Raw genomic sequence first — 21,388 nt, forward strand, 5'->3', positions numbered from 1 at the left:
GCAAATTTTCACAGGACATGAGCTGAGGAAGTGGGTTTACTCATGAGCAGTCACAGGTACATAAAGCCAATTGAGCTTCTTCATCACCTTAGCCACATACTCACATGAACTGCTCCTGTTTAGTAAAAAAAACAAACAAATCCCTTCCATCTATATATCACAATAATGTCACAAGTCCTGACACTTAAACAGCGCTTTTCTGCACACTCCACTGAAAGTGCTTGATGGGTAATGGGGATCCCCTTCACCCCCACCAGTGTGCAGCCCCACCTGGATGACACGATGGCAGCCAGAGGGCGCCAGTCCGTTCACCACACATCGGCTATCAGTGGGAAAATGGAAATGAAAGCTACTTTTTCCTCTTCAGAGCTATGACATTTCCTCAGATTGTTTTTATTTTTAGTGTTTCTAGTATTGTGATCTGTTGGTCCAACATTCCAAGTGCCCGGGAAGACAGAAGCAAAGCCAAACTAGTACTAATGATTGACCTGATGGGACTATAAAAGCATGGCAAGGAACAGCGACACTTCCACTAACTGCTCCCAGGTTAGTGGCAACACAATGACAGAATCTATCTGTAACAACATACAGAATTCTGTACAGCGCCAACATTTTGTAGTGGGAAAATATGTAGAGGAAAGCATTTCAAGAGGAATGAGAATTAATTTTTCACACAAAATCCTGGAGCAGGATTTTAGACAGCAGCTCCTACAGCTGTGGTTTAGCAAGGCGGGTTTTATACTTCTATGCAAAACCCAGATAAATTTGTAAACAACACAGAGGCAACAACATGTTAAAAGAAAATGGAAGATTTGGACATAATTCATAATCTTGGGACTTTTTTTTGACTGAAATAATTAGAAAACTACCAATATATGAAAAAATCGCAGAAGCAATACACTTCAAAACACTTCAACTGCCCACTAGCAAAACCTACCCCACCACATGTCCTGTATAACAAATATAAAAGTTGCTTGCTGAGATATGGCAGCATTTTCTTTTGCGAATGGAGCTGATGGACTAAGGAGAATGCCTTCCTTGGCACTCTGCTTTCAGTAGGGCCACTATGGAGCACGCAAACTGTCAGCGCCAGGCCTTAAGACAGGCATGTAAACAATACCTCTTATTCTGCCTTGTTATTAGTACACATTTATATATAGCCTAGCTACCAGCATTGCATTGTCCATTGCAGAAACAATACTGTACATTGCATAACAAAAGTTCACACGGTCTTTTCTGACCCTATGAAAAGTACACAAAACCCTTTTTATACTCCCATCATGCTAAGCGGTAACAAATGAACAGCCTATCTTCTAATTTAAAAAAACACGGCTTTCAGATAAAATGCTTTAAAATTTCTGCAAGTCTTTTTTCTTTCCTTAGGATGAACGTAAATGGTTTCTTCATACAATAAAGTTTTTTTTGCCTCCATGTACATTGACTCTTGAACCAGTAGCCTATACCTGCCGAGTATAGGAATATGCAAAACCATAAAAGTATGTCTTTTATTTTAGTTTGAGCGTAGGAATGTGGAAAGAGAGCAAGTTTTAAGCAGAAATTGCCTTCTTTCCACAAAGAAAATAATCTAAAAAATGGTACATAATGCTGAACATTCTTTATAAGCCAGTGTAATGGAACTTTTTTTTAAACTTTTTATATTTTTTTCACCTTACAAACAGGGTAGGTTAGGTACTTAACAAAACTATACATCTTACAAATTACAGAACCCTCCCCTCCCCCACCCTTTCCCCTCCCCTGCAAGGCAGCTTTACTGCACATGGTAGGAATGAGATGGGAGCTGCACCAGAGTTGTGCCACGCTGTTTACCTTCCCCCTCACACAACATCTTCCAAGTAGTGCTCAAGTGTTCCACTACTCTTGGGCCCAACAGAACTCATTTTCTCTCTAGTCAAACCCCCACACTCAAGCCAAATGTCTTGACATTTTTCTCCTGTTATTAGCGTTGAAGACTGCTGCCCTGCTGTTTGCATGCCCATAAACTATTGCTTTTTTATTCTCTTTTTTTTGTTTTCTCTATGTACAATCTGAAGGAGCTATGAAAGCAAAGGAACGAAGACTTCCCCGCGAGCAGCTCAGGTCAGCGATAAAGACTGACAGCGAGCTGTGAAGCACTTTGGCTGGCTGTAATAGTGCACTTAAAACAGAAGAGGTTGCGTTCTTGTGAAAGAATTTGTCTCATGACCCCGCATCAGAGTTTTGTGCCAGTTATCATTCACCAGGTAAATCTTGGAAAAGCTGAAAAAAGGGGCTTAAGGAGTATGTCATTTTGATGTTTTCCTCAGTTCTAAAAAGAGGGATTTGACAATTTAGCATGTGCCCTTTCCACATGGGTACCATTTAAAACTTCCAGTACACTTCACCCAGCAGAACCCTCAGAACCAGTCAGCCTTCCTCTAAGCCTGTGATGTTTAAAAACAATGGAGTGCCAACATAAGTGCCACTGGTACAGCTTATTTAAACTGTCTTCCAGTTGAAACCAGTAAATACCTTGGGGCTGTTTTTAATTAGGGCAGAGGGTTGAACTCTATATTTGGCCATTGACAAAATGCTTCCTTTGGAAAGCTCAAGGGTAGAGAGATGTCGTTTGGCACCCGAGCATAAGCTGTGAAGTTCTTTGCCAAATAGATCTCGACAGCCTTTTACCGAAATAATGAAGAATCAGAAAAAAATGCAAGATGGAAAATGGACAGAAAAAAAGAAAGCCTTCAATGTTTTTTTTTGTCCAGCACAGTGCTTCACAGCCTTTCCATAAAAAGTCCGCCCTCCCCACCCCAAGTCTCCACTATTGACCCTTTCCACTTTCATCTTTAGCCTCGAACTTGAAAACAAAAGGCAAACAGAACAAAAAACGTCAAGCCTTTTCTTCCTTGTTGTCTTAGTTTCTCATAACTGAGACGGACCTCTCGTTGTGTAGCGAGCAGAACTAACTTTGGTCAATACCAACTAACAATATTTCTTTTTATTAATTCTGCAGTAACTGTCCATTTAAAGGAAAAAAAATAGTTAAAAAATGATTCATCTTAACTAAACACCTATCTTTGAAGACAAAACTGGTATTGCATATTTTCATATATTATTACGATAATATAAGCTGGAAGACACGTATGGGGAGGAAATTAAAAAAACAGGAAATAAATTTGTGACATCACAATGCGGCAATGATTCCAAAATGGCAAGACAACTACTTAAAAACAAAACAGAAATAACATCCCAATACTGATAAGTGCCACTACAATATTCTATGAATTTAAAAACCCCTTTTTTCTGATCTTTTTTTAAATGTTTTTTTCTGTTTTATACAAATGGCAACCTCTGTTCAGTTAATGACAAGCAATCACACATGCAGCATTTTTTTTTTGTCTTTTTTGTGCAGTGACACTGATTACACGGAAAAAGGAATTCTTTTACCAAAGGCAAGGCACATAATGTGGTATATAAAATCTCGTGCAAAGTAGAAGAAAGTTTAACGATAGGGAACTGAAAATAAAACCCAGAAAAAAACAACCCATCTGCACAAACTGTGTTCTGTTAAATGGGTTTTCAGGAGAAGAGCAGGGGGCTGCATTTGAAGGTCTAACTAAAGAATCTGCCATGCAGTTGTATCAGCAGTATGCTGACAAGTAGAGCTAAATCACATGATTTCTTCTTAAAAGCACCATGCATTAATATATATATATTTATTTTGGATCAGCACCTTTAAAATGAGTCACTGTTTGTATTCTATTAATAAATACAGGTTTAATCTGCAGCTGTTGTCACTGATTTTTTTAAATTTGCAAAGCAGTACCCAAGGTTATAAAAAATAACCAGCGTGCATGGACTGTACTCATTTGAAGCCATATATATATATTGCTTTGATATGTCAGTTTGATTATGTAAGCGCTGATAGCAGAAGTACAGGGCTCAATTGTATTTATTTCCTTTTTTTTTTGCTTATCTTTACAGTTAAAATTGTCTTCTTGAAAGACTTCCGTGTAAAGAAAGTATATAAAAGTTGTATGGGCTAGGGGCTAGTGTACTCCAGACCTTTTTCCGATTCCTATCGCTGTGCCTTACACCTGTTTTCTGTCACCTGTCACCAACCTGAATCTAAGTGAAACATATTAAAAAAGAGAAAAGTTTAAAAAGAAAAAAAAAACTCTTGCAATGTCTTAGGCACTTTTCATGGCTTATGGTTGGGTTTGGTAAATAAGTCTTAAGCCCTGATGTTTTTATTAACACTAATCCCACAGCTGGAGTTTCCTAAATAGTGTTGCAATGCCAACTGACTCAGGCACCAGTTGGTACCCCTGATCCACACCAACCAAACCACACACATGACATCTGAGGCCACTGCCAGGCCCGCTCCTTCTGTCCTGACTGTGTGCCAATACATCATCACACTCAAACACACACAATCGCCTACCGAAACCGTAACCCAATGACCAAGAGTTAACCCAGGACTGGACGCCAGCGTTGATTACAGGCTTTGACATCTCTATCCTGGTTTTATTTTTTTTCCTATCTGTTTTTCAACATGCAGTCTTGTTGTGAACACACGAAGGTAACACCTAACAAGAAAGGAACACTGACACTCAAATCAAGAACACTGAGGAAAATAAAAAAAAACAAGATCACAATATTGACTAAGGCATCTGTGTTCTCCTCTGCACAAGAAAAAAGGGGCACACTTCAACAGACTTTTTAAAAGTAAATCGCTTTGCGAAAACAAGGAAAAATAAACTTATTTGACCCCTGCGTTTACAGTCCAGGGGGTCAGAGGACTATCTTATTGTAGCTCCTGATTGCACTTGCCTCAGTGGCTGTCATTCTGTTTCCTAGATGTCATTGAGCAGGGTGTCAGAATTTCTTGACTACATTGACAGTGTAGATACATGGCATCTTCAGGGATGTAATTTCAAATCTGGTGCTTTTCTCTAGTACTCCAAAATACACAAAGAAACATATCTATAACGTAAGAAACAAAACGGGGTATGAACAACAGTTCTGATCATATCTATAGCTTAAGAAAGCCAACACTCAGAAGTCATGTACCCTGCTACCAAATGAAAACAAAAACACTAGTCACTAAAATAAACCCCTAATACTAGTTCTGACTTGCAGCATTTTGTATGATTACGCAAAAAAGAGAATTTTAGCTGCTAAAGAAGAAAATTAACTATATAGTAGTGCAATGCCTTTCATTTCCAATGAAATTTAAACTAGATACACAAAAAAAGAAAAGTTTTCTCTTCTACACCCAATACTGCAGCAACATTTGCCATTTACCACGGTTACAGAACTGTATAAGTATAAACTCTCTTGCTATGTCATCATGCAAAAGAAACCCTAATTCTAGCCTACTAATTACTCTACAGAGATCTAGGGGTTTAACTGTGGGGAAAAAAAATAGTGAATGACATTGGGTCAGGATAATATTATATTTAAAATATCAATGCAAAAATTTTGATTCATTGTTTAAAGATCAGTCTTTTGAACTGGGTATTATACTCAAGCAAATGTCAGGGATAGCTTTCTCTACAAACTATAAAAACCAATTTCAGTGTTGAACATCTTTTATAATACACAGTGTGGTGCTGCGCTCTTCTAAAGTCATTCTCCTCATTTAGTCCCTTTGATGAGAAGATGCGCTTTCAAGACTTTAGCTTTGAGGAACATATAAAAAAATTCTCCATGGTCAAATTCCCCATCTAAGCAAAACTGGGGTTTTGAATTAAAATCAATTTACAACTTAATTCCAATAATCGCAATCAGAAAATGGTACTTAAAGTCTCTGTTGGTTTCGATTTGCCACCAGGGATGGGTGACAGTCTGTCCTCTTTGCGTCGACATGCACCAGTTTTCCAATCACAGTTGCATATCTTTAGGAGCCCCTGGCCGTTCTCAGGGGAAGAGGGGAGGACAGAGACGACACTGATGGGGAAAAGGTTCTGGGAGCCATTCAAACTCGGGTTCCTGTTCCACAGATAGGAGGCAAAGTGCAAGCAATGCAGAAAGATGGAAGGCAGGGTGTAGAACCACCCTCTCACCACACTGTGTATTACTCAGAAGGACACACAGGCACAGTAATGGCCAGATCCTACTGAAGGGCTTGATACGCAATTAGAATATGCAACGCCAACGTGGAACTCTGTATTTAATTGCCACTTTTTACTATTTGCCCCTTTTAAGTAACTTTTTAACAGCATTCTTTTGTAGTAAACTACGCAAATGAAAGTTATTGTTTGGCCTTAAATGATAAATGTATCTAATTGGAAACAGACACTCTCACAGTCGGACCCACACGGACTCAAAGAAGCGGGTTTGCATGTATTCACAGTGGATCCATCTGGGGGACCTGTATACATGGAAGATCTAAAGGTGCTTAACTTACTGTGGTCTCTCTCCCTTGAACCTGTGCATTACAAAGAGTTAAAGTCATCTTAAGGTGAGGAATTACTGTATGTTGTTATATCTGGGGAGGCAAAGGACTTCATGAGGAAGAGGGGAGACCACAGTAGTGTGAAACCTCCTGATATCAGAGGTACATCTCACCATACACTGTTTATTCAGTGCTTTCTTCATTCTGTTGTTGCTAAGTGCTTGTAAATGTTCTAAAGATGTCAGAAATGTAATAGCCTAATAATGGCTCATTAGCGCCACCTTTCAGGCAGTGCAGACCTCAAACACAAACCCACTTCTTGAAACCCACTTCTCGTCAAACATGCCCTGTCCTCACTTGAGTATGGTTTAGTGTCTTGGTTCGGCAGAGGAAAAGTAAAAAGGCTGCACCTCAGCCTTCACCAGAAACCACATGATGCAAAGCTGGACTGCAAGAGAGCTGGCCATTTTATCATGTGTGAAATACACAAACAAAAAGAGTCAACCATTCATTTTGTGTATTGTAACTTAATTGATTAATTCCAGTTATAGCTGTCATCTGTACTCACAGACCCCATCATTCATAAACCTGTTCCTCCTAAGTGGTCCATAGAGGGTTGTCTGTATTTTACATGACCAATAGAAACAATAGACATCAGCTATTCTACAGAAGGCAGGTAATTAGAGGTCCAAACCTAGGCCAATCAGAACAGCTTCCTTTAAATCCAGTTTATCATGTGGCTTTTTGGTGGGTCTGCTTTTGTGGATAATTCCTCTGTGATAAAGAAACAGTAAGTGATATGACAAATCTAGTGGCAATGATTGTTAAATTCCATAAATTCCAAATTCCATAAATATCTCCCCTTTAAAAAAAGGTATATATGATTGTCTGAGAAACCTAATGAAAAAATATTTTTTTCCACTATTTGGGCTAGACCATGTCATTTTTTTCTTTGAAAAACAGGGACAAAATCCGAAACATCTAAAAGCTGGAAAGACTGTTAGAATGTTTTAGTTTACGAAAATAAAGGATTACTATTTTGCATATATGACAAATGCTGCACCTTCGATGTTACCGAGAAAAGGTGACAGAAGTGCTTTCTCTGCAGATGTTGCTGGGGTGATAGTGTTTCTGCACCACTTCTCCTCACTCTGCCCCATCGTCTTCTCTCCCACCTCCTCTTCTTCCTTCAGAAGGCGAGTTGAAGCATCTTTATATATGTATTGATTTCCCTCTTGCATCGTTCACAATTTTCCACACGAAAATCACTAATCTGTGTCCATTCCCTAAGGATTATCCTTAGCATTCAGTTGCCCAGATACCAGGACTGAAAAAGAGAAGAAAGAAAAAGTTTATTACAGACATTTTTGATGTTTTTGTTACTGAAACCTGTTACTATTGAGAAAGGGATGAAATTCTCCATCCTATACTCGCCCCTCAGACTGGCTTGAGTATAAAGAACAGTTTAACTCTTTAGACCCAGGCTTGTTTCATAAAGCAACACTACCTTTGGAAAGTTGACGCAAACTATTAATTTTAGAGTGCTTAACTTAACTAGCTATGTGACCTAAGACATGTATAAGAGTTCTGGTCTCCACAGTCTTGATATTATAGGCCCTGTACGCCACAGAGGGAGACCTTGCAACTCCATTAAGACGGCAAAAGTACAAGATGTTTTCTACTAAAGTAAGACTGGAGAGTTTTTTCAAAAAAGAATTTCCACTAGTACAGATACAGTATGGGTTTGGGGCATCTTAGTGGGGAGTATTTCAAAGGTGCACATCCTTGACTTAATTTGGACTGGCAGAGAGAGTGTGTTCATCATTCATTTTTTTCTGTATGTTGCCAATAAAAAAGTATTCTAAACTGATCAAACACCAACAATAACAAAAGAGGACATGTGAGATGAAACTGACAATTAAATTGATTTTTACACCAGTGTTCAAGAATCAGAAGTGTTTCCAGTGCTGTAACACACCACTGCTTTCCTCTCAGGCTTCAAGACAGCTTTGTTAATGCCAGAGGCTCTGCTGTGGAGTTCACTGATCTGAGACAAAATCACACAGAGCTTTCAATGCGTTTTGCACATTGATAAAAGCGAACAGGAAACACAACCTTTAAGCTTGAATGTGTTGGAACTGCAACATGTATAACTACCCTGGAAGGTCATTAGGGCATTTCATTGTCTCTGTCGGGGACTACAGCAATCATGTATGAGTTACATGTACTTTAGAAATGAAGTGTGCATCAGCTGCTGATTTACACAGGAAGGTTTTTTTACATACTAAAAAAGAACTTTTGTGTACATGAGGTGTGCAATACAATATAATACAGAAAACCAGACAACCAAATCGGTCCATCCGCTCCTGGCTGGAGCGTCGCAATGGATCAGTGGCTCAGGGGGATGTTTCCCCGGGAGAGATCGAGCACCTGTGAGCTCCCCCTCCCCCCCACCATCCCGGAATTCCGTCAGTTTGCATCTGGACGGCCCCGGAGAAATCCCAGCCCGGCGCCTCCACTGGGCATCTCGCAGCTCGGGAATGGAATCGCGGAGTGCGGCTCCACAGATGGCAGTGCCATCTGCACGCCGGCCCCCCCCCGCATCCCTGTTCCACTGCTGGGAGCTGGCAGATGTTCCCTGACCTAGATGCCAGTTCCCAGGGATCCACTTTCTTTAACAGCACCAGCTTCCCGAGGAAAGAAAAAAAAGCTGGCACATCCAATACCATCTGCATACCAATTATAAATAATGCAACAAATTCAGCTTTTATATTAAACGTCTCTGCCTCTTCCAGAAGGCTGCCTCACATCCATCTGGGTTTTCTATAGATGTGTGTTCCAAGGGCTGCGTAATCAGGCAGTGTCTTCTCTTAATGGGCCCCAAACACTTAGCTCTCGTCAGAAAAGAGCTATTAAAAATAATATGGAGTAAAACTGCTGTTAAACGAGAGAAAGATCCCAGCAGGACTCTGACCGGACCTTTTTAAAAATATGTCCTAATAAGATTTTGGCTTTCAGTGCAGACCACTGAAGTCTTTTAAACTCAGAGAGCTGATTTAAAGCGCCCCTCAACATTTTTTCCATCAAGGTTTTAGTCATTTAGCAGCACTCTGCTGCCATCTCTAACTAGACCCATTTATATTGATTCAATAAAAAATGACCTCCCCCCATCCAATTCCTTGTTAAACAGAGGAGTGAAAAACCATGTGTGGTTAATGTTCAGCTTCAGACCTTCTGTCTGCTCTGCCAAGTTCATCATTATAAGTCTAGTCTATGACAAAAACAATAGAAACCATTAATGTTCTTTTAAAATTGCCAGAATGTTACAACTTGCTTCTCTTTAACACATTAATGCTGTACAGATTTAAGTACTGGGTAGATAGGAATGAATGGGGAATCCCAAGTTTTCTTTTTCAGAAAAAAAACTATTTTTAATCTAACTTCAGTTATCTAATTAATGGCAGTAAATGTAATCATGTCTAAAATTCTCACAAAACGAGTCAAGTGGAGTAATAGCAATTAAGCCCCGTCATTATGAGATGATCACATCTTTATTCTTTTTTTGCACAACACTGTACTCTTTGTGACTACAATATAATGGTAGTTCAATATGGACAGGGCATACACTGTTGCAATGGACATATTTTACATGCAGTGAATTGCAATGAGCACTAAACGTCACTTCATACATTTACTTAATCAGCATCAAGTGGTGCACCTACATCACAACCCCATATCTCTGTGCCCAGTTACATAAAAACACTCGGCACAGTCTGATATGTACAAGGGAGACAATAGGCACTTGTTGGTCCATTTCCTTGTGCAGTAGCTCATTCCTGATAGTTTGCACTGAACCAGAATTTTGCAGTAGCTCAGTGAAAACGGTGCAAACTGGCCATCCGGCATATAAAAAGAAAGGATGTTGTGCACACATGCATTCTTATAAACTACAGTAAGTCAGATTAAAGTGCACAGGAGCAGACATGTATACTCAATACGTCTAAATAAATAAAAGGATCGCAGGATGGGTGGGCGTAGCTAGGAAACTCTTTGAAATGCAGATTCTCCGCTGACCACAAAGTTCGGTCCCAGAAAAACAAGGTATGTAATTTAAAAGGTTGCACTTTAATCATAGGGAATTCTCATCCCTTTTTAACTCCCGCTGTGGGCTTGCCAACCATGCAGAGAAGGCTGGGAATGAATTCTTGAGGTTTCTTGTTTGTTATGCAGTGCGGTAGACAAGTCTTTTGGTGTGGCAGCCAGGCTGTTATCATTTTGCACTTAGACATTTAGATGTCAAGCCTTGGAAATATCTCTTTTCTATGCACATTAGGGTCCCCTGTAGACTTAGAGGAGTTCTGGAGGTGTTGGGAAAGGTCCCCTGAAGATGCCCGTTGTGCCCGAAAAGGCAGTGTTGTGAGATCCAAAGGAGACAGTGAAGACCTCATCCTAAAGGGAATCCTTGTTTGAGTCTGTACAGTACCTTCATGCACACTGTAGACATGCTATGACCAAAGAAATGTATTAGCTATTCTAATAGCTGTTGGCAGTTCAACACTGTGAGCAGTGGTATGGTCACTGTAGAAGATAAATGCTGCCAGGATATGTGACACATCCAAGGCTGTCAGGTGATTCCCCAGAATGCCTGTTTTTAATAGATGGCATTCACATTCAATAGATGGGGTAATGGGTACTTTGAAACCAAAAGGAGTCATCTTGCTCTTCACACACACAGCATAAGCCATGTCAACCAGCATTTAGTTACTGGTGCCAAGTGAACTAAACGTTTAAGAGCTTGCTAAGATGCAAAGACCCTTTGTATCATTTTACTCCTCTGTGGGTTGGAAATATCCCTCCATTCACGAGGCTTCTGATACATGTCTGCACTTTCCACTTTAATTCAACATCTTCACCAGGAAGGAAACTTAACTTTTTCCACGTTAAAAAAAACCCTCCAGAACGATCACACCTCTGGGTTTGTATGAAAGTTCAGAAAAGATCCTTTACTTTCGCAAGAAATGTGATGCAGCCAGCTAAAGCTTACTCCACTTCCTGATGGGAAATGTGCAGCCCTGTTGAGGGTGGCCCTGAGGAGGAGCTTTGCAATGCCCTGTCTTTTGTCTCCTTTGCACATGCAGACTCCTATGTGCATGTCTATACAATTTCAAACCAACGACAATCCTACTGTGGATGCTGAGCCATCTCTTCATATTGTCAAGCTGTCATATTACACAAGAAGGGGGTATGGGTAGAGCAGGCTGCATAGTTCAAAACGATTTAATGTAATCCTGATTTAAAACAGGTCAGGTCATTTTCTGATCTTCATGTTGGTGCCCTGTTGTCTTTTTTCTGTGGTGCAGGATGTGTGCTTTTACTTTTAATGATCTTTTAATGCCAGTAATATTAAAGCAGTATTAAAACTTGTTTCTGCTACTAACCGTTTTATAAAACACTTTACATTAAAATGCAGGCACAACCCATGGTTTAAATACTTTTATCTGATGTCACAGAAATGTGATCACATTTGTACAGGTATGTCTATTCACACCTTATTTTATATCATAATGGGTGATATATCCTGTACCTATTCACATCCAACTTTCATAGGATTGGAAGTTTCCATAATTTTTAGGACAAACATCTCGACATCAGAAAGAATAGTAGTGTCTTCTTTAACATCTAAAAACTATTGCCTATTGCAAGAATCACACAAAAAAAGCACTGTGCTGTACACATAATTGTATACCTGCTCTCCGCTCACTCATCTGTGTGGGGCAAAAGAGCATACCTTCGTCTACGCTGTGGTAAAGCATGGGAACTAATTACACATTTCTAAAAACTTCAATAACAGTTGTGCTGAAGGCCATTTACGATAATTAAACTACCATAGCTATTCAGTTAAATGTTTCGGGGAAGAGAGCTTTCAGTTTGCTAATCTGCACTGCCAGATGAAGAGAGGGATGGCAACTGATGAGTGCAAACATTTTCAGTAATCTGTTCAATGCACACATGTCCAAGAGCCCTGATGGCATAATCATTCAGCGACAGCTGTTTTAAATTGTTCTTTTGTCTCATATAATTAAAGTTACAAAATGTAGGAATTAATTTGTTGTTAAATGTTTAATTTTGAGAAAAAAAAAAGTTTCACTTTATGACTGTGTTTAAATTGCCACACTTGGATATGTGATGTACTGTGCTACCACACTGTGACTATATTGATTCAGGAAGACATTACCAGTTGCAAGTCTGCAGACTTAAGAATAAGATGTGGAATAACAGAAATGGTCTGCGCTTAAAAAAATCAGAAGGTGGACAACTTTTATCTGAATCAATCACAAATGTGTAGTTTCCTAATTAAAAATGTCCTTTGTACCCAGGTTAAAACTGAATGCTACTGGGCGGTTCGATCAGAGAAGCACTATCGAATTCAGCCTCTGGGGGGCAGCAGTTCTCATCGTTCACAAGAGACCAGCCTCTCCCAACACTATGAAAGCTATGCCGCACTTATTGATCTGTGTACCTCTAGAACACACAAGTCAGCATGCTGAGGCACTCTTTCCACTTGTCCTGTTCTTAGCTGTAGTATTTTAGTATGTACTTACAGGACCAACTCATTTTCCAGGTTTTGTTGGCGTCTTTCTGTTTTTTTACAGTAGCCTCTCTCTTTCCTTTATTTTCCCGTATTTCATAGATTTGAAAACCAGAACCTTTTTTTCTACAAAGTGGGGAACCATAGAGCATACATAATAATTTAATAACCCCATACTTTACTTTGAGAACCAGTTAAAAAGAAAATTTAAAAAATCATACAATAAACTAGACATATATTTTTAACCAGTAATGAGATTTTCTGCATTACTACTGTGTCTGTTTTTCCACTGGGTGGGAACTATACAGACAGTAATGTGGAATACTATCAGAGGCAAGTACAGAGTGTGCTGTGAGATGCTTAGTTGCAGGAGATGAGGCAGGAGCCCACAGATTCATGCTACATGATGGCCCCGTGTTGGTCCAGAGTTAAACTGGAAGTAATCAGTCTCTAACTAAGCACCGGTGATGAAGTCTGTATAGTTGTTGCTAGGCAGTGTCAGGAATATTTTTAAACAGAATTAGGATCCACTCTTCATACTTTAAATTTTATGAGATTTTGTGAAAATTACAATGCTTGTGCTTTCATTTTTTTTTGGTCCAATTATGATAGGAAAACCTTATACAGTAAATTATTATGGTATTACGTCTGACTAATGGCTTAATGTTCAACATTAAAGGCAAACATATTGTGGTCTCGCACTCGGATTGTCCTTTTAACTGTTAAAGAAAATAATTTGGTTTTCGGATAACTGAATGATTCTCAAAGTATGAGCCGCACTCAGATCCTGTAAAGACTATGTCAATAATTAATTGACATTAATGTTCTCTTAGGTCTTCTGTGATCCAGTCTGGTAAAAAAACACACAAGAAGCACTCCATGAAGGGCATGCCTGATGTGTTTGCACACAACCGAGAGAGTCCATACTCTCTATGTACATCCCAAAATACAACTAGCCTGATAATATTAATCATAATTCAACTAGAAACATGTGTGATCTGTCTAAATAATTGTTGCTTAATGCAGAATAACTCTAATCATGTGTGAATAGAGCAATACAAAGTACTGGTCTGCTAACGGTCCTGTTGAGTCCATATATCGCTCATCATCTTATGTGCATTTCTTGCTTACAGCTGCATAAAACTATGATAAATATGATAAAATGGAGGCAATAAATAAGCTGCAGATAACCTCACAGTCGTATCTTACCAGAGTTATGCCTAAATGCACAGAATACTAATGAAATAGTTGCAGAACTTCAGTGAGTTAAGTCAGCACATCTCTCCTGCACTTTTATGAGCACTGTTATGTCACTTAAGGGAAGACAGTACAAGCACCTCAGATTTGTCTGCATTTTTATGCAGGTATGCAGGAATAGCACAGAAAACAAACACTTCAGATTGCCAAAGTCATTAAACAAAAGGCACAATGAAAAAGTTATTCGACTACTAGGGCCTTTAGGAAATTCATATTCTTGTAATATTATTTCTTCCACTGTAACTAGAGTTACAATGCAATATCCAAGCTGAGTGCCCAGCTGCCGTTTGGTATTGTTCTGTTATTATTTTTTATTTTGCTTGAGATCAAAGAACCTGGTCAGGTACTGCATTCTACTTCTTCCTTTTCCTGTTTTCGTATTTACAGCACACTGACACGGCTCGGTGCCGCACTGCGAAGGAAGCAAAGTGTCGACGTAGCTTGAGTTCAAACATGCGCGGCAGTGCGTTGCCTTCACTGAGACGGCCTCTCAGTCATCGCGTAGTGTTCTTTGCACTGCGTATGTGAAAATAACAGAGCTAAAAACAAGCTTCCTTTAAAGCCTGACTGGTACTGTCGCTGAGCCTCACCTCGTGAAGCAGTGGAAACGTGTGTCATGGAGCTACAGTAAAGCAAAGCAAATGGAAAGCTGCACTAATGATGCGACTCAAAACTATTATTCTTTTATACAAAAAAAACACCCACAGGTACTTCCAGAATATTGATTTAAATACTGAGAGCCCAACCCAAAGTTTTACTTCCAGGCTGGAGGAAAATGCAAGCGGCCGTATTGATCGACAGTATTCAGAGAAAGAGATGGGGGCTGTGAACTCGGAGGAATGCTTTGGTGCAGCTCTAGGAACAGCCAACGCGCCCGGCTCTTAAACTAAAAACAGAGTAGAAATCACCTCCTCTGCAAGCACAAGCTTTAAAATCATTTACAACATAATTAAATGTCAACCCTTGATCTATAAGCATTTTTGAGGAAACCCACAGCTATGCCTTTATCTCCAGTCTAGACTGGAAGTGTATTGATTTTCAGCAGTATATGTGTCAGGATCATACCATTACAGCAAAATAAATTGATTAAAGATGGACTGGAAGTAGTCTTTTAGAGTATAGTTGCTAATTTAACACAGTAGCAGTGAAGGCAGAAGCAGATTCCACACAGATCCATTAGACCTCATCCTGCTCCTTACATACATTCGTTTCTTGGTGAGCAAAAGCAATTTTCTACAACCGTTACTGCAGATGAAATGTCTTTATTTTTTAAGAATTTGGCTATTGCCACCTGTGGTGAAACTTTCTAGTTCTGGGCCTTCTAGGTTCTGGGATGCTGGGATGGGAGATGTTCCAAGAAAACCAGGTCGCTACTACAGGTGGCGCTGGTAGACCAGTAGGCGGCGCACAGACCTCTGCACAGGCATTCACAGAAGAAACACCTGAGTGTGTTGACCGGGACAGTGTGCAGTGGGTGTCGCAGTCATGTGGAGGAGACATTAAACTGAGGTCCTGAACTGCTTGGCTAGAAAACGTCCCACTGTGGCCATGCACAATCTAGCCTTCAGAAAGTCCCCCTTTAATTCTTTTTGTTAATCTGAATCAGTCCACTGCGCTTCACAGTGGGGCTGCTCGCACATGGCGGCTTCGGGGGGGGAAGTGGGTCCCCTCCTATACCCTGCTTGAAAGGGGGCTCATTCATCCCCCCTTCCTTTTTTCACACTTTAGAATCTCACAGCCTGTTATCTTATTGTTTTTAAATGGGAATTTTTATCTGTGAGTCACATATTCATCTTCGGAGAGACCCCCTAAAAAAAAAAGAGAATTCTAAACCATAACCATAACCTTGGTCAACACATAGTTGAACCACCTCAGGCAGCTACGAAAGAACTGACAACAGGTGACCCACTAATTTCTTACGCAAGTGGAGTCAGTCTACAAACTGTGCGACTCTTGAGGTAATGTATTGCACCTTTGCAAATCTGACCTTGCAATTACAAGGAGGATGGATACTTTTTAAATGTAGTCATTTTTAGTAAATTGTGGAAAGGTTTTGGAACATTTATTTTGTTTTGACATGGTACTCAATACTTAGAGGATCAGTGCCAAAAAATCCTACTTCAATCTTTGAAATTCAGAATCTGTGGCAACAAAACATAAAAAATGTGTTGGAGGCTGAATACTTTTTCAATGGACTGTATGTAAAGTGACTTCTAATACATCAGGATGAAAAGCACAAAATAAATGTAAAACATCATTGTTATGGAGAGTAGCACAGTGTGTCGCACCTTTACTGTACAGTTTACAGCAAACAGAAAATACATTTTGAAAAGCTGCGAAGAACAAAACAAAATGTTTTACACTTAAAAACACATTTTACTCTGCGTTGAAAAAAAAAACCAAACCTGCAGTTTTTAAAATTTTAGTGTCAAATCACAGATTTATACAAGACGCACCAAACTGTTGTGTCTGCCTCTGTACTGCCAGTGCTAGCTCACTCCGGCTGAAAGTTCATGTATATTTGTCTTTTGATTGAGTGCAATTCAACATACTGTACAAATCTTTCCTGGTCCTATGAGTGAAAGTGAATACACCTGTGACTCTTCTTTGTGGCAAAACTAAGTATTTCAATCAACTTTCAAAATGTGCGCACATTTGATTGCAAATTAGAGGGCTAGGCAACATCAAGAGTTAACATCTTGCAACAGTGTGGGAGGAGAACGCGGATACTCGTTTATTTTCTCTCCTTGCTTTGGCACAGTGTTTACTTTTTAATGTCAGCGCGATTCGCGTTTGCCCGCCCCCTTGATGAGTTTCAATTATTTGCATATTATTTAGCCATTGGCTTTCTTGCCTGAATCAACAACTTTAAACCGAAATCCTGGTTTTGATGGGAGAGTGAAGCATTCCATTTTCTTGTTTTTCTGCTCTCTCTCCCCTTTTCATTTTCAAAAAGGAGCTGAGCCCAGTCAAGTCTTGCTCCCAATAAAAATATTTTTGTTCCCAGTGCGGAGGCTAGCCTTGATGTCAGGAAGTAAAGCTGTAAAAATACTTGTTTGAAACAGGTGTGTGTTTAAAATCTAATTGTACCAAAGAACTCTGAAGAACCAGCCTTCCACAGAACATCCAGCCTAAGAGAAAGTCTCTGCTTTCGTTTAGCTGCTGGTATGTTCAACAGCCATGTTGAAAGCCATGTGTGTCAGGGAGAAAAATGCTCTGCACCTTCCAACTCCAAATAAACAGCAGCTAATGGTCCAAAGCCATTTCTAAGTGAAAACAAATCGGAAAGCAACTTTTTTTATAATGGTTCTTTTCTTACTTAAAGACCCATAGTTGATTTTTTCATTTGGAAGTTTTAAATTTCCCTTCTTCAAAAATATTAGGTGCGGCTTCCATATTGAAGCAAAATTAGATTGTAGTTGCAAAGTAGGGGCTGAGCCTAAGCAGTACTAGGAAGGGAGTCCTCCAAGGAAAACCAGGGTTTGTGGACCCATATGGGTCTTTTCTCTTGACCTGAATGTCCTAACCAGTGCCGCATTGTGGTGACAGGAGACACTGTGCTTTAGAAGATGCAATCCTTCATATGAGATATTAAACTGAGGTCCTGACTGCTTAGTCATTAATGACCCATGATGCTGTTTGAAAGGGTAGCTGTGTTAACCCTGGTCCACTCTGGGCTTGTACAGCCTGGCCTCCCTAAAGTTCCCCTTATTTCAGCTAATGAAATGATCTCTCACTTCTCCACCTGACATGCTGTGTAGTGGGATCCTCGGTGGAGAATCCCTGTCATGTGTCATCCAGTGCAGTGTAGGTGGGGCTGCTTCAGGAGTGTATGTAGTGGGGTCCCTCCAGTGTGCACAAGCATCTGGAGGAAAAGTGCTATACAGGTGATTTTTTGTTTATTATTATTCAAAACTCTATCACTTTTGAAGCTCTCAATGTCTCAACATGTACCTTATATTTCTGTGTAAATATGAGTGTGCTATATATTTTTAATGGCAAATATTCATTTAAAAGAATTTCACTAGGTGTTTATGAAAAGCAAGGACCAATGAACACTAGTGGTGTAGGAAAGATCTTTATAGATTCCCAGCCTTAAGATAGGGATCCCCTACATACGACCATGGAGCTACACAAAATGAGGATAAATGATCTGTATAAAATATAAATTGCTTGAAATAAAAGTTACAAATAATTCTGAATAGATTACAGCCCACAACTCTTAGAACAAAGGCTCTAGCTCGGTACAAACTCAGCAGTGAGCAACACGCAGGTCTCTCTGTGTTCAAGCTCTGTTCTGTCTCTTTAAGGCTGAGGTGAACCTCGTGACTACAGTGAACTACTGGAAGGCAAAACTGCAATCCCTGACATCAGAATAAAAAAAAACAGTGTTATGTCTTCTGGAGACAGTTTGCCACACACAGAATAACCACTTGGAGATCAAAACAACTTTCGAACCTGCTGTACTTCTGAATTCAAAAGTAACACAGCAACGCCGATTTCCAGTAGCTCAAAAATCTACAGGAACATTTCATATCACAGCACTAGCTTGTTTCAAACCAGGCCCTAAAAATCGATCCTTGCAGCTGGGAAGTTATCTGCAGCCACAGAGGCAGGAAAGCAAGCCGTTATCTTGAGGAGTGACAGGAGGCATTGATTAGTTTGGTCTGTTGTTCCATTTTTCTCGTCCCTGAAGTTCAAGTTCATCCTGCAATTACATCATGTCTGGTTTCTCCTAGCAACCAGACAGCCCCAGACGTGACCATCCCTCAGCAAGCACACAAGAGCTCTTCTGATCCCCCCCTCCCTGCCTGCCAGCCAGGCTGCTCTCCGGCTGAGGGCCTGGAGGAGGAGAGGCCCAGGAGAGACTCGCAGCACCGCTCTGACTTCTCCTGCCCGCAGTACGCCACCACACCGGGCCCCGCCGGCGCGTGCTTCTGCCAGCGCCTCTGCGCCCCTGACAAATCAGCCACCACCGGGACCTGTCTGCACTGCCTCCTAGCAGTGTGGTATTGAAAAGCTCACTTTATTAAACGGCCGCAGCAGCTTTAAAAATGAGGAGTTGAAAAATGAATCGGCTTAACTTCTGGAACCTTTTATATTTAGTTTTGGATACATTGGTAGCAACCTGCTGCGGCCAAAGTCGCACTTCAGCTATCACGGTGTTCGGTATGGTCTAAAATAGCAGAAGTTTTAGCATGCATGCATTTAACATTTCGCAACTATAGTTCACTAAAAACATCTGCAGTAGCAGGGGAGTGACAGAGGGGTTTAACACCAGTACGATGATAATATTCACTCACTGTTTCAGAAACCCTAGCATCGGGTGCTAGATTTTTTTTTGTTTGTGCAATTTACTAAATAAACAGACCAAAATCAAAGTTTAACAACAGAGGTTACTTATAAACTCTGCCATTCACATATGACCTTAGGAGCTCATAAACGTATATTGCTGATTTTCTGAAAGGCTGCATGTCAAATATGTCAGCTTTAATTGGCATCAACTGGATTTTTATCATTGCAAGTGAGTTTTATATATAAACAGAATGATGCAGAGGACAAAACACTAATATAGTGCTTCTTCTTCAGTAATTACATACTGTAGGCTCTATTACAGTACAATCAGATACAGAGACATAGGACAGTTGCCTTAATGTACAGCAGTGTAATTACGGTATGTGCAAAATGCATTTCCACTCACATCTGTTGTCCGATTACTACCCCCCTCCCCCCACACCCAAACTGCCCTATTCCAGTCTGCACTGAACTGCTGCTGAGCACTTCCATCAATATCTCATGATTGTTCTTACAAATACATTGCTAAATTTAGTCTATGTAAATGGAATGGGCTCAAGTACTTCAAAATTGATATATATTCCTTCATCTGTTTGCATTCTATGCAATAATATTCATATTATTTGTATTTTATTGTTAAGCAGAAAATCTAAATAGCATACTCCTTAGACAGCAGTTTATAAATGGTAAAAAGTGTTCTGAATTCCTAAAATAACAATGTTCAGCAAATGCAAGAGAAAGGCTGATTTATTCCACAAGCTAGTCTTGTGCACGTTTTCTCAGACATACAGCCCTGCTTACAAATTACTGTCTTATTTCATATTGCATTCTTATTTCCTTTCAGGTAAGTGTTTCTTTAAGGAAGGCTTTTCTGTTCTATTCTCAGTGCATGTGCTTTATTCCTTATCCTTGGTGAAAAATAAAGTTTTAATGCCACTGTGTTTCACTGTCAAATAATATTTTGGAACACTGGTGGCTTTTATCTTGAGGGTTAGAGATGGTATTGGAGTAAGGTGATGATTTAACAAAGCTGTTTCACGTTAGGTGTTCTTACTGTGGATGAGTGAGTGGGCCTGGTGAGTTGTGGGACCAGTGTGTGTACAATGGAGTGCTAAAACAACAAGGACAGGCTTGCTTTAGTAAAAGAGCTGTTCCAGAGCCCTGGAATTGAGGGGGCATGGGGCGAGCACGATGGTAACATACCAAACGCCCAAGCATGGGAGAGCAGAGGCCCTGAGTTCTTGTTTCGTCCTCTTGTCTTGCACAGGAGGGATCTGGGCAGAATCAGGCATAAGAACTGGCAGGTGCCAGCAGCTACTAACATTTCCCAAGAAAAAAAGTTCTATTGGCTGGCCGCCATCACGCTAGAGAGCCAGCCAATAAAAAGTCAGCAGGCCCTTGCCAAGGGGGAGTTCCCTTCGGCCCTGTGACTCCGGAGCAGCCCCTTTCCGCCCTCGCCTCCCCCCTGCCTCGTCACGTGCTCCTCTGCTCATGCTGGCATTCCTTCGCCGCTGTGCACAGACTGGCAGCGCTGCCTGGGCACAGGGGAAGCTCCATGGCAGTGTTCACCCCTCTGGCTGCCATGTGGCTCCACACTGCTGGAAAGGCTGACTGTACGTGCTGCGAGGAGCTATCAGAAGCGGCGAACTTTGGAGGGTTCCCAGGCTCTATCTACCTCACGCTAATAAATAAAACTCATGCGGACGTGATTTAAGGGATAGTAAACTTTTTTTTTAAACAAAACACGTTTTGCACAACTGCAAATAAATAAAAAAAAGAAAAGCTGCATTTGACACGTTAACAGCTACATACATGCCCTTGGTTTGTCCTGCTAGCGTTTAGGCACGGCTCTGATTGGCCCATAG

At 40.4% G+C, this 21,388-nt stretch overlaps 1 protein-coding gene and 1 long non-coding RNA gene across 8 annotated transcripts in view; one reads left to right on the plus strand and one right to left on the minus strand.

Moving 5' to 3' along the window:
* Positions 1–460: 460 nt before the first annotated feature.
* LOC148814003 (uncharacterized) lies at positions 461–3,767 on the plus strand. The gene is made up of 2 exons (XR_016086187.1): positions 461–546; positions 2,052–3,767. It is a non-coding gene; the product is annotated as an uncharacterized LOC148814003 (long non-coding RNA).
* Positions 3,768–4,507: 740 nt separating this feature from the next.
* Positions 4,508–21,388, minus strand: part of nfic (nuclear factor I/C) — a 155,864-nt gene continuing 138,983 nt past the window's right edge. For all 7 annotated transcript variants that reach the window (XM_088907947.1, XM_088907943.1, XM_088907941.1 and 4 more), the window contains one exon: positions 4,508–7,709. In XM_088907947.1, the coding sequence (XP_088764073.1) occupies positions 7,689–7,709 (21 nt within the window). In that variant the 3' untranslated portion in view covers positions 4,508–7,688. The remainder of the gene's footprint in view (positions 7,710–21,388) is intronic.

This window comes from Atractosteus spatula, chromosome 28 (assembly GCF_055471065.1).
Source record: "Atractosteus spatula isolate fAtrSpa1 chromosome 28, fAtrSpa1.hap1, whole genome shotgun sequence".
In the NCBI taxonomy this organism is placed as follows: Eukaryota; Metazoa; Chordata; class Actinopteri; order Semionotiformes; family Lepisosteidae; genus Atractosteus; species Atractosteus spatula.